Source organism: Temnothorax curvispinosus, unplaced genomic scaffold (assembly GCF_003070985.1).
Source record: "Temnothorax curvispinosus isolate PA1 unplaced genomic scaffold, ASM307098v1 QBEX01012734.1, whole genome shotgun sequence".
In the NCBI taxonomy this organism is placed as follows: Eukaryota; Metazoa; Arthropoda; class Insecta; order Hymenoptera; family Formicidae; genus Temnothorax; species Temnothorax curvispinosus.
In genome coordinates, this window is record NW_020222514.1 from 356,779 (window position 1) to 371,450 (window position 14,672).

Genomic DNA, 14,672 nt, shown 5'->3' on the forward strand with positions numbered 1-14,672 from the left:
AGTGAATGAACATGTATTCCATGTAGATACATACCTACTAATGTATATAGATGTCTTAATAATTAAAGTTAAATGTTGTATTTTAACAATCACAGAATGTTATTTTTGCACTGGAATAATACTATAATGCATATAAATTTTTTTTTTAGGTGGGGGAGAATATATAAACCTATGTATTATAAAGCTAATCTAATTTAACCCAACATAAAGTTTTTTTGGCTTCTTGACTCTTGAGAATAGTTTTATCTCGAATCGGGGATTAAAGTAACTTTACTTCTTTTTAGTCTCAGAATTATTTAATTCTTTTTTCTTCGACGTAGGCTTACTAGTTGCTCTTTTTTTTATTTTTTGGAATAATTTGATCAACATTTACAGCAGGCTCTTCTGTGGTTATTGAATCATATGTAGCTAGGAACGTTTTTTTTTAATTAAAAATGACGAAAATTAAAAATATCAAGTTAATTTATTTATTACTATCTAGATACTACCTAATTACCAAACTAGAGCCGACATGTTTATTCACTGGGAAAAGGTTAGAAAATCACACCAGTGAATAAACATCATTATATTTAGCGTACTTTTACGAATTTATAGAAAAATGTTTGATAAAATAAAATATTGACTTTATATTTACTTATATGCATTATTAATCTCGAAAATCAATTATAACGCTTATCCAAACGTAAAATCGCAATCTTCGCAAAATTAATCTCTTAGCAGCTTGCACGCCATAAGCATGAAAATATTTCTCCTTAAGTCGACACTTTCTTTATAACCGTGACATTGATCTCAACGTAATCTGTGAATTTTCTCTTAATATTTATCACAAAATCATTTATCTTCGATCCATGATTTTTTTTACATTTAAAATTAAAAGTGATTTTGTTTGTTTATTTACTGGACCCTGTTTATTCACTGGTCAGCTTACCCTATGACTTTTCCAAGTAACCCCAGTCTTCTTTGATCATATCTGCCGCTTTTTCGGCGATCATATACACAGGAATGTTTAGGTGCGCCGATATAATTTCGGGCACAATGGACGCGTCTGCTACTCGTAACCCTTCAATACCAATAACCTGCAAAATATTACATATGAATTTATAAAGCACATGCTGCTTATTATGATATTTTGCATGAATATTCTAATATGTTTTTACAAACAAATACCTTTAATCTGGGATCGACGACAGCAGTCGGATCTCCACTAGGTCCCATTTTACAAGTGCCGCAGTAGTGATAAAGTGTCGTTGATAGAGTCCTTATTGCGCATTCCCAATAAGCGTCGGAGTCATATTCGTAATTGTTGCATTCCGTATAAGTAATGTTTAACAATTGAGAATCGAACGCTTGCATTGTCTTTGTCCGACCAATACTTAACGCAGTTCTAATCCCAGCAATCATTGTCCTGACGTCGTCTGGATCATCGAAATAATTTGGTTCAATCTCTGGTTTAACATTAACGTCATTAGCTAACAATGTTATTCTACCGCGACTTTTGGGTTTTAACAGTACTGGTAAAACGGTCCAGCCATTGCTGAGACTGTACTTATCCCATTCCTGAGTTATAGGATCTTTAAAATTGAATGCCCTGGCGGGAACAATCTCTCTCATTGAATTGCCACCAAACAATAATTCGATGTCTGGTAAATTATTATTATTTTTTGGGTGTTTTGTGTTGACGAAACCGATGGCTTCGCACCCGCCCGGAATCGTAAACGATCCCATTCGATTGATTAAAAAGTCCGATATATGCGAATTAATAGGATTTATCAGATCGGAGAACCGATAACCGACCGCTGCGTTTGTTGTAAATGTCAATCCAATGAAGGTTGGATGGTCCATGAGGTTCTCGCCGACTGGCGCATCTTGAATTACTTTTATGCCTAGGTCGGTAAGATGTTTCGCTGGTCCGATGCCGGAGAGCATTAATAATTGCGGTGATCTAATGGCACCTGCACATAGAATTACTTCTTTTTTCGCGAACACACGTATTGTTTTTTTATTCTTGACGAACTCAACGCCGATTGCTCGATTTGTAATACGATCGATTAGCACTTTTGTCACCATGCTCTCACGAGTTAAATAAAGATTGGTACGACTGTATACGGGATGCAAGTACGCTCTATTGCTACTCATGCGAGTGCCGTTAATGATCGTGTTTTGCAGGTATGAGAATCCTATTCCATTCTTCCCGTTGTAATCTACTAGTGGATATCCTAGCTCCTTGCCAGCTTCTAGAAATGCCTCTGCTAATGGGGTATGAAATGACGAGGATGTGATATGTACTGGTCCATTGGTACCATGGTAGTCATTATCCGATTTTATCTCTGGAATATCCATTGTTTCCAGCTTTTTGAAATACTGGAGGATGTCCTGGTATGCCCATCCTTCGTTCCCCATCTCGGCCCATCGATCGTAATTTTCGGCGCTGCCTCTAGTTGCTATCATAAAATTTAGCACACTACTGCCACCGACTACTTTTCCACTCGGCCAATGGCAACTATTATTTTTCATGCCACGACAGTACTTGTGGGATGATTTGGTCCGATAGTTCCAATTTATTTTGTCGTTTATCTGGAGGACGACAGCGAATATTGGGATAGCCATAAACAGGTTTTCACGGGAACCAGTTTCGATCAGTAGTACTTTAATTTGAGGCACTTCGCTTAGTCTTGCGGCTATGGTTGCTCCAGCCGTACCGGCGCCAATTATTATAAAATCAAAAGTATCTCCGAACTGCGGTGTCTTGTCCGGGATTTCTTGGTTTAAATAATGTTGATTTTGCCTTAAGAAGTTCTGCATTCCAATAGATAATTTCAGTAAATTTGACAACTTTGATCCACTGATATCATTGTTGTAATTACTATTGTAGTATGTGTGCCCATGTGATAAGTTAATCACTGCACCAATACTGAGAACATAAAGGAAGCTCGACACTTTGTTCAGCATGTTTGAATGTTAATTGACTTTTGAATGCCTCGAATATGTAATATTAAAAAATTTGCCTGGTTGCTTGTCGTATATACTTGCTTTGTTTGAAATTCGTACTTTTTGCAGCGGTCACTAAATGCACGATTACAGTAGAAACTTTGTAAAGGTTATGGTTTCGAAATGTCGGTATGCGTACTTTTATATACTAGTACCCCTCTCCAGAAATGTTTACGGAGATTGGTTGCGGGTGGACGGCCGGGCAGGGGAAAACTTGTGGGTGTTTTTTTGTCCCATAAAGTAAAGGAGTTTTAGCAAATAAAAATGTGGAAAAAATTTTAGATGTAGCCAAGGTAAGAAAGATTCCTCGCAATTATCGCATATTTCATATTTTTTTATAGCCCTATAAAATTTTAGATGTAGCAAAGATCTTGCTTACCTTGGCTACATTCAAAATTTTAGATGTAGCAAAGGTCTTGCTTACCTTGACTACATCTAAAATTTTAGATGTAAGCAAGATTCTTCGCAACAATCGCGTTATCTTTATTTTATAGCCCTATAATATTTATTTACAGCACGGCGTCGTGCGTGCAACACTCAGCTTTTAAATGTCTATTAAAAATGGTGGTTACTCAAATCAAAATGATATAAGAATTAGTTCAAATTTATGGAGGATATTCGTCTATGGGAATCTGTCATCCATGCCAAAGTTGAAGACAATTGTCTGTTAGATTCTAAATGATTCATGTATCGGACTATCAATCGGGTGACAGACTAAGGTTTTTTGAGAATATGTTAAGGGAGTGTTGCCGATTGCGTACCGATCGTTTAAATTGTATCTCATCAATATTTTACATTATTACTTAATATGAGCAAACATTTAGTAACAAAAATATGAAATAAATGAGAATTGAGAATATAACAGATTATGTCTTGTTATATGCGTGCTAACAACATTTAAAAAATTCCGGTACAACTGATGTAAATTTTTGATTAATTTATACAGCTGATAATAATGTAATCATACAATTTTATTATAAATTTTTATATTTTTATAAAAGAACGTTTATTGTAGAATATTTTACATTCTTTGCATATGCATATTTGCAATTATTATAAAGATTAAATCTATATTTTTATAAAATTTACCAAGTTTCCTAAATCGCACTATCATAAGATTTCCTGTATTGTGCCGATACGATCTAGGAAATCGTGCTGTATACTCATGCGCATGCATCTTTATTATACGTTACGCGACATAATTTAAATTATGTTAACACGACAGAGACGTCCTAATTTTTTCATTGTTGTGATTTATTAATTATTAAGTACTTAATATTTTTTTAAAATAAATTATTAGTAAAATAGGTATAAGTTAGTGATTTCTTTCATTAATCTTATATTTTTAATTATTTTTATTCTTAAATTTGATATTTTCAAGGAGGTATGATTTAAAAGACCCACAGGTAAAATTTAGGCGACCGGTTGATTAAATTGTACCTTTTGCAGCATGTTACCAAAAGACTTAACTAAACAAATTAATTTGTTATTGGTGAAAGGTTAAACATGTAATAATAGGTGCCTGAAACATCAAGCTACAATTTCCAACGTTCATTTGCGTACAAATCATTTATACCAAATGGGAAATGTAATAAAAAATAACAATAATAAGAATTCTTTGACTATAACTGGCAATTTAATTAAAAAGTCAACACTACGTTTTGACTCTAATTCGAGTTTTTTTCAAGTGTACATATTCTTACAGAGCAATTCAATAGTCACAACAATGTGTCTGCATGTCAGATGTAATGAATGATTTGTGCGTTGTAAAGAGATAGAACACGGTCAGTTATTAAAATAAGTAAAAATTGATTGTGTCAGGAAACACGTCTGCACACCACAGTTACGGACAACATCGTTTCCGTGTAACGCAATTGTGTACAACACAATTGTTGTCCGTAACTGTGGTGTGCAGACGTGTTTTCTGACACGATCAATTTTTACTTATTTTAATAACTGACCGTGTTCTATCTCTTTACACCGCACAAAGCATTCATTAAATCTGACGAGATACTTTTGTGAGCATGCATTCTTAATCCATGTTATGTTTCAGTTTTATAGATTTACGTAGATCAAGTTGCGGCCCGATTTGATCGCGGTACCGCGGTGCCATCCAATAAAATCTGTGACCTTACTGCGTGTAATGGTCTTTCGATAATATGATGACGAAATGTAGTTTTTACAAAGCACTGCAAACTGAGCTGCATTTTATGAAAAATCCATAATTCGAAGTTTGTTTCGAGATTCACTTCTAGAATTCGAACTTTATTTAATATGATGTGATATACAATGCATGCATGTGGTGATGAAATGAAAAAAGAACCACACATCGCTATTTAATTTATTTAAAAAAATACAATATTTGCTAAAGCCAATTAAAATTTTTTAAATTATTACAAAGAAATTCTGTATAAAAATCATGTGCAATTATTGTATTTTTAAACTAATATTTATATTATATCTATATGTATTAAGGCTTATTTCGAGATAATTTTAGATAATTGTTACTCGTTCTGTATAAAGAGCTATGGATTATGAACCTACTAGTGACTTTGGTGATAATTAATAGATTTATTAATCTTTAAAATGTACAATTTGTAACATTACAATTAATGTTGTTTCCATGAACAAAGACCGATATAAGGATAAAGTTATTATTTTTGACAGAAAATATTTGTACGATAACTTTACACTGGAAATTATTAAATAAACTATGATATATTATTGTTAACTATATTATATATAGTATATGTCGCAGGGATATCTTTTAATTCGTTTTTTTTTGCAAAATCTGTTTGCAAAATCTATTGTGGAACGCTAGGGAAAGTATCTTGTTTACCTTGGTTTATATCTAAATGATTTCTGTATCGGACTTTTAGTCGGGTGGCAGATCAAAGTTTCTCGAGAATGTGTTAATTTCTTTTAAGGGGCTACATCCATCTAGAGGCCCGAAAAATAGGTCGAAATTCAGATATTTCTTTTTCCAGAAACTATTAGTGGGAATAAAACGAATTTTTTTGTACTCAAAGATATATGTTTTAAAAGCTTAAAAAAAACTTTTATTTAAAAATTTCCGAAAACAAAAAAATTATGGCCGCCGGCAGATGATGTTTTCTTCGGCGGTGGACACTGTCCAATTGAAACGGTCGATTTGAAATAAAAAAACCAAAGGGGTTATTTAAGTTAACAATAAAGACGAGTCGTTGACGATCGCCGATTTTTAAAATCGATTTTTTTAATAAAATGGCAACGAATTGAAACTCAAATATGGAAAATCTGTGAGACATACTGATGAGTTTCAATTCGTTGCCATTTTATTAAAAAAATCGATTTTAAAAATGCCCCGAGGAAGTTTGAAGTAAAAATATGCCCGAGGGCATTTTTTTACTTCAAACTTCCTCATGGCCAACACGTTTGAGATATTCATAAGGTTAGGTATTGCACGCAGTAGGTAAAAGTACATACTTTAAGATAATATAAAGGTCTATTCTGAAAAAACATAAGCTTCATGTCCAGTACGTTGAATATTATGGCCAGTCTACAATGAGTCGTTAGTCGTTAGTCAGATGTCGGAAGAGAGTCGAAAAAAGTCATAAACGTGTCATAAGGCGATCGGAAGTCTGTAATCGGCAATCATAAGCGATTGGCCAAATGCCATCTCTTACGATCACTGATTACAGGCCTTCGATTGCTTACAATACGCTTATAACTATTTCTTCCGACATCTGACTAACGACTAACGACTCATTGTAGACTGGCCATTAGACAATAAAATTTTACTTACGATCGCAAAAAACTTTCAAGTTGATTTTACGTCAACACGGCTGGAGCAATTTCAACACTGTAAACACACCAAAGATGGGCATACACTAACACGTTTTGGGAATGACGGGTACTGCTCTCTGGTTATTAGTTTTTTAAATAAAGCCGATGTGACAACGTGCCCCGGTATACCCTGCGTATGAATTTATAAAGCACACTACTTATTATGATATCCCGCATAAATATTCTAATACGTATTTTTCGTAAAATTGTATTCCGTTAATTGTATCTCCACTACAAATTTTTAAATATCAAGTTAACATAAGTAAATAATTTCCGATGTATGCGACAAAACTTAAATAATAACTAAAGAGACAAATGTGATAAGGGAACTTCAAAATCAACTTTATTGATTGAATCGGTGAATCGAAGTATTAATGTACTTTTAATCTTATCAAGCGTTAAACAAATTTTTTTTCTCGTTTAATTCGAGTCTTGCTCTAGTTGCCAGCTTCTACATAGAAAGCACATTGTGAGCTGCGTGCGATGTTCGTAGAAACGATGAAAACTGATGCACATTTAATCCTAATGTATATCATTGAGGATGAAAGCTGAATGGTACTCTTCTAAATCGGAAATTATTTCTTTCAAATTTACTTTACCAGTGTTTTTTAAAATAACACATTGATAATTCAGAAAATCTCAGGAATATTTTTTACAGTTTTTATAATTTTTAATTATGTTTATCAGAACCGAATGTGTATAAAACTAGCTGAATTTTGATACTTACATTACGGCATCAGTATAAAGAGTGAGATGGCACATATCTTTTTTTCTTTTGCAGAATTTTGGAAAAAAAATCGGAACACCGTTATGTTTGATCATACCTTAACTAGAGAGTAAACGGATGTACGTTTTGATATTTGGTTGATTTAAAATTGACTTTCTGTTACATGTTACAGTTGGCGGTATGAGCCGGCCGTCCAAAGCCGTGACTCAAGCGAAGAAAGTAGCACCACCAGCTGTACCAGACGTGTTTCGACACTCCGGTTCCTCTTTTGGCTCGGCTGGATATGCTAGCAGCGAGGATAGCTGCTTCCTCTCCGGAAGCGGCCCCGGGGGCACGGCGGACGATGGTTCCTACGGGATGCCATCTGGAAAAAGTCCGGGACCTATTTTTACCCATTCGGGCTTCGCCTTTCCGCCGGTGATCGGCAAGTATGCCCACGCCGAAGATCAAGGTGCGAATTATACGACGTCATATTATTATTATTATTATTATTATTATTATTATATTAGATTAATTCTTTTTTAATGCGAAGAGCGTAAAAAAACATCGTTTTTAAATAACAATTATACGTTGCTATTAAAAGATTTTTATCGCTGTGGTTGAAAAATATGGATGTTTTGATATTTCTTAGGTATCGATATGACCCAGAGTCCTGGCAGAGACAGTCCCGGTAGTTCCGGATCGGGTTCCGGTTCTAGGCACTCTACAGCGTCATTAGATTCTGGAAGAGCGTCTGGATATCACTTGGGACCTAGAGGACCTGGCGCGCTCGCCTCATCTCCTAGATGTTCTATTAGTTCCCTCGGAAGTCATCCTGACCGACCGGCAGACCTCGACGTCGTTCACGCTTGGTTAAACGAGCTCCAATTTGAAGAATACTTCCCCTTGTTTGCTTCCGCAGGTTACGATCTTGCTACTATAACGCGCATGACACCGGAGGATCTCACGGCTATAGGTGAGGCACATATTGCATTAGCAAGTCTAATCTAAGCGCATTCTTAAATGCATTCATTTAATTCATAGAGATGTTACTCGTATAAATACTGTATGAAATATTTAAACAAGTACATACAGTTTTACACATTATTTTACAGGTATCAAGAAACCTAATCATAGGAAACGACTAAAAGCGGAAATAGACAATTTGAATATAGGAGATGGATTGCCGGAGCATGTACCCGGATCGTTGGAAGAATGGCTCAGGCTTCTCAGGCTCGAGGAATATCTTGGCGCACTTCATCAACAGGGTATGCGATCCGTAGAGGACGTGACAACTCTCACTTGGGAGGACCTTGAAGACATCGGTATCGTACGGTTAGGGCATCAGAAAAAATTATTGTTAGCAATTAAGAGAGTTAAGGATATTCGCGCTGGCAAGCGTATACAGCCACTCGACCTTGCGCGTCTGCCGCCACATCCTGGACATACACAGGTAAATTATGTTCCCTATGATTTTCATCAATATCGAATTCATTAAGAGAGTGTAATCTCTTAATTACCTTGATCAATATATCGCAAAAAATGTTACGGAATAAAAGATAATATCGCATAATTTTGGACTTTTTTAGGACGTTGTTATTCAACGAGGTGGACCTGATTTACCATCGCCTGATGAGGATTGTTCCTCGCCTGTACTTAGATCTTTTCAAAGGGGTGGAAACGATACCACTTCTGGTGTTGCTTGGAAAAGTATGTACGCCGCGTTTCCAACCGACTATAATACAGTTGGCCGTACTAGCTCCCGGGGAAAATCTTTGGAGAGTCTAGAAGATGCGCCTCTTGGCTATCCTCCGTCACCAGCGCCAACACCGCATCCACAACCTCTCGATTGGCGTCCCCGCAGTTTCGAGGACGGCGATCTTACACCCACGAATGATGCTTCCGTTGTAGATGCTGGTGGTGGCACTCTTCCACGACCAAGACATTGCCTCGTTCGCCCGCGGCCCGTAGCCAAGGTATATTTGATTGTTTCGAATGTGTATGGATGTATGATTGAAACGAAAACGAGCGAGAGAAATTTTTGTGCTGATGATTCAATTGTTTTGTGATTTCAGGTCACTGCGACACCGGGACAATATAAGTCCTTGCCGAGAGACTTGGATAACAAGTATCAATTAACGTACGGGCTCGAGAGTAGTCCGCATCTTCCAAAACGATGTCCTCCATCACCCCCAAGACGACAAAGTTCTAGAGACACGACTAGTTCTTCCGTAATCGGTGTCGGTGGCTCGGCGGTTGGTGACGTCGTGATAGACTGTAGCGGGCCAGTGCCAACCGCATCATGCGACGATCATCACATTCATCAACATCATCATCAACATCACCATTTGCTTCATCATCCACCGCCACCGCCGCCGGCACCTACGCCGGCACCTTCTACGCCTCCGCAACTAAATCGACCGTCTTCTTCCATGTCACGTTCGTGGGGTAGCGTCAGCGTTAATATTAACGAAGAGCACGAGCTAATTGCATCTCTCGCCCTGCAGCATCGCAACGGATCAGACGCTAGTTTTAAAGTGCGTTTCAAGAGTTTTTAATGTATCCGTTTTTTTATGGTGCAATAATGATGTAACATACGTTATTAATTGCATTGGATTCTATGATATATGTGTTTTATTTTTATATTTACAGTCAAGTTCGAGTACAGAATCAGATTCATTACCGTTTGCCAACGAGAATGCCGGCACGATAAAACAAAGGGCCAGTCGAGCACAAGAATACATGGCGGGTGGCCCTAACAGTGGTATCGGCGGTCACTTAATCAATCATCATTCCAATGGTGGTGAACCTGCGGATGTTTTGAACGACATTGGAAATATGCTTGCCAATCTTACAGATGAGCTCGACGCAATGCTCGAAGAAGAGAAACGCCAGGGCCTGAACTCATAATCGTCACTGCCTTCGTTTGCACTTTTCTATTCAACTAAAGTTGCCATAGGATTGCAGGCTTTGATATATGAAATAAATAAACTTGATTAGTGCAACGTACACAATTAGACACAAGTGAATTGCAATTCACGACGGGATAAACTGAATCGCGTTGAGACTCGAGGATCTCAAATTCTAAGATTCTTAAAGACGGAAATATTTACCGATATATAAATCTATATCTTCGTTGCGAGGAAGAACAGAATCTTTTATTCCAAAAAAAAAAGAACAAATAACATATTACGTCGCTCGAAATTGATGAGAATATTCTGTTTCATATTGTGTAGATTAACGCATATCCGAAATTATTTTTGCGTAATTTATACTTTGCTCTGATCTTTTTTTTTTTTTTTTTTTTTTTTATTGAAAGAGGAAATTTACTTATTTTTGCATGGAAACATTGAACGTTCCAGCAAATTTCTGTACGCAGCTGTGGTATTGCATCTATAGTGATAATGCACAATCTTTTTCTACTTTCTTTTGGAGTAGTTGTAGAATTATATTCTTTCTCATTGTTCTTTTTTTCTTTTAAAATGGACAATATTAGAAACGAGTGATAATATACGTGTCGCTCTATTCTATAATGAATTAGGGCAACCCAGTATTCAAACAAATATGAAATACTGATGTGGCAGGGGGAGGGGAGAAAGGGAATAAAATTTCCTAACGGATACAGATATATTAATATAATTATGATTTATGCGGGTCATGTTGCAGGCAATTCGAAAAGAACACATGTGTCTTCTGTATAAAGCCATTTTATATCTGTAACTTTGTAACTAATCAAACCCGACCCCTCTTCTCTAAAAAAATCTGGTTTTCGTTAACATACGTACATTCCAATTGATATTTTTCCATTTCCGTCCTTTGTTAAATCGATAATACGATAGAAATCGAAAATTTTCTACTCATAGTTGACTATGAAAGCAAGGTGCAAAGAAAGATAATCATGTGTTCCATCGCCCAAATAAAGCAGCTCCGAACGTTAGAGACATATTCGTAGGGAGATTGTTACAATGGTGAAAAATAATCAACAGGTTGCACTTGGTTGCATCCCGATATGAATTTATAGAATCTTACATGATTTTTTTTTTTTTTTAGGAGACACTGATAGTGCTTCCTCTTTTAACAGAGAGGTCTATGAGGGATGCTATTGATCGTATTTAGAATTTCAAGGCAATATGGTTTAGTACAGAGATATAAGTAATGTATGCCAATTAACATTTTGTATTTATTATCTGTACTAATGAATATAGAAACGTACATAGCTTACCATTACTGTGTGGCACATCTGGATATGGCGAAGCAGTTGGAAGGTATTCATATGTATTAAATCAAAGTGGTAGCTGCGGGGACACTTTTGAGACAGACGCTCGAAAGACGGTCTTCCGAAAATGCGTGTCACTGGTACGTTTTGCGATCTGGACGTAATATTTTGCAAGAAACTTTTTATAAGGTGCTATATACGACATATACTTATAGTATTGTAAGTTGATATGTCGAAAACATTTTTTATCTATCTTTGCAATAACTGATGCAAATGGCAGAGATTTAAATTGAGAATCCCTCGAGAAACAACATGGTAAAAATCTTACATAACATTCTTGATATTTCAAGCTGGAAAAAAAATGTTTTTTGTACGAACAAATTTATATTAATAATTGAATACTTATACAAATGTATTAATACGTGTTACGTATTATTAATATTTGCTACACACAAAAGTGACCTATATGCCCATTTTCCCAATGAGAGATCACTTTACGTACCAGTTTTAATGACTGAAAATGCAAAACGCATGATTTATAAAATAAATAATTATTATAACACCATTCTTGCGTGACACATTCTATTTTTAGTTCTAATGAGAGTTGTTGTTTATAACCAAATCCAATCGCGCTCTGCAGATAAGGAAAGAACACCTGGTAAAACGTATATAAAGTTTTGAGGTATATCATTATACTTAGAATTAATTAATGAAAAATGAAGAAGACTGCCCAGTGCAGAATTAGAGATTTGTCTTGTTAATTACTGTAGATGTATTATAATTCTATATAGTATATATATGTGTGTGTACATATATATCATATATATATATATCTTTCATATATATTGTATATATACACACATACACATACACATACAGGATATTCAACTATCCTTTTAATGACATCCTTTGGCCAATTTGTAATTTTTTCCTAATAAGAATGGGAAGTCACTACTTATCCTTCTCTTTCTACTTTTATCCTTCGATAATATATCTTTCTAACTAAGCCATAAATTAAAATTAAGCTCCATTTGACATGATATAAAGAATGTAGTTTATTTCCACTTGCCTTTTTGAGATTCAATTTGCAATAAATCTTTGCTTCTTAATCGCTTATAAGTTGGAAATTATTGATGGTTCTAATTGTAAATGTGCAATTTGATATATTATTCCTAAGGAAAAATTGATTGATTACATTGGTCAAAGAATCTATCATTAAAAATCTGTTTTGAGGACATCCTGTACATACATGTATGTATATACACCATTAGCAAGCAAGTTTATAAGGGCATATTCTCCACAATACGTCTTTGAAAGAGAAAGATGTGTGAACTACCGTTTATAGGGAAATCGCAGTCACATAATCGACATGCGATTTGGCGCTAATAACTCTAATAAGTTATTACAACAGATTGTAGATTTGTATTGCAATTTGATATTTATGTAATATAGCAATGCGCAATTATTCGATCAAATCATATCTGATTTTGCGCCGTAAAGACTATAATATTGTGATTTATTTCAATCGTCATTGCACTTACATATTAATTGTTTTTCGCAATCAAATTACCACGTCCCGTTTACATTTTGTTTTATACCGATAAACATCTGAGTTATTTAAAATTTATTTATGTTAGAAGTGTTATAAATCAATAAAAGAATTATATCATTGCATATCTTAATAGTAGAGGTAGCAATTGGTCGTGTTAAAAGATGTGTAAATTAAATTTTGGAAAGACGAGCATACGTTGTTTTACTCGATTTTTTTATAATACTGTTAGCAGTCCAAGCAGTAGAGTGACGTTAAAAGACGACTTAGAGACGTTTAGTAAATTAAAATAAACATTACTACGTCTTTTAATGATCTGCTGCTTGAGAAGCAACATCGATTTATATGGTAATAAATATTATCTACTCTGATTAGCCATCTCAATATTCACATAACATTGTTTCCACCGTCTTGTTAATGTTCAACAGTTCATTTAAATATATAAAAGTATGCTCGTTTCAAATGTTATGTATGTTATAAGAGAAGATCTAACAAAATATCACAACGACATTATCAAATATTATAACGAGTTATTTGTAATTTATTACATGAATTTATTTTCTAATTAATTGCGTTCTAACTATAGGACAGTGTACAATATAGTTTATGACGTTTCTTACTAGCGATATAAATTACTTTTTTATATCCGGGGACAAATTTTTCATGTATAATTTTGTATAAAATACATCCATACATGTTTTCTTTCTCTTGTATCTCTGTTCATATATACACAGAGAATAATAAGTAGAGTTAAAAAATAATTGAAAGGATAATTTTCGCATTGTTTTTTTTTTTTTACAAAAAATGAAGTTTGAGGAAATTAGAAAGTATTGTCCATATATAATCATGTATAAATGTAACAATCGCATATAAGATATGATTATATATAAAATATTGTATAATTTAATTGCAATTTTACTTATCATAAAAAAACAATGTAAAAGTTATTTTTTCAATTATTTTTTAAGTGTTATTTTTCTTATATATGTACGAATAAAGATCATACAAGAGAAAGAAAACTTATGGACATACTTTATATCATTATATATTATTACGAAAAATTTCTTCACGGGTACTTGCATAAAGAAACATACGCAGAGAAAAGGGGAGAGGGGGGGGGGACAAGAGAAGGATAGAAAAACGGACGAGTAAAAATTATTTTACACACTTTTATTAACGCGAAAGATTGCAAAAAGTTGAAGCACTCGGGCGGGTGAGTTGATAAAAAGCAGCGCATAAAATACAGTTCTTCCATGGATTAAAATAGTGATTTTTATCTCTTTAAATAAATTCGTTTCACGTAGATTGGAGACTCATCTTCGCGTAATATGTAATAGAAATGAGAAGAAGGAATAATTTCTTGGTTTTTAATTTGCTTTCCAATTTCA

General features: G+C 34.7%; 1 protein-coding gene across 2 annotated transcripts in view; it reads left to right on the forward strand.

The window, feature by feature from the left end:
- The window catches only part of LOC112462761 (caskin-1-like), a 28,990-nt gene extending 14,828 nt beyond the window's left edge, over positions 1-14,162 (forward strand). Inside the window, exons 2-7 of one of the 2 annotated variants that reach the window (XM_025028742.1) lie at positions 7,713-7,991; positions 8,172-8,495; positions 8,635-8,972; positions 9,109-9,495; positions 9,595-10,056; positions 10,172-14,161. In XM_025028742.1, the coding sequence (XP_024884510.1) occupies positions 7,713-7,991; positions 8,172-8,495; positions 8,635-8,972; positions 9,109-9,495; positions 9,595-10,056; positions 10,172-10,429 (2,048 nt within the window). In that variant the 3' untranslated portion in view covers positions 10,430-14,161. Of the gene's footprint in view, positions 1-7,712; positions 7,992-8,171; positions 8,496-8,634; positions 8,973-9,108; positions 9,496-9,594; positions 10,057-10,171 lie in introns of both variants that reach the window. The other variant, XM_025028741.1, reaches the window with a different exon arrangement.
- Positions 14,163-14,672: the final 510 nt, after the last annotated feature.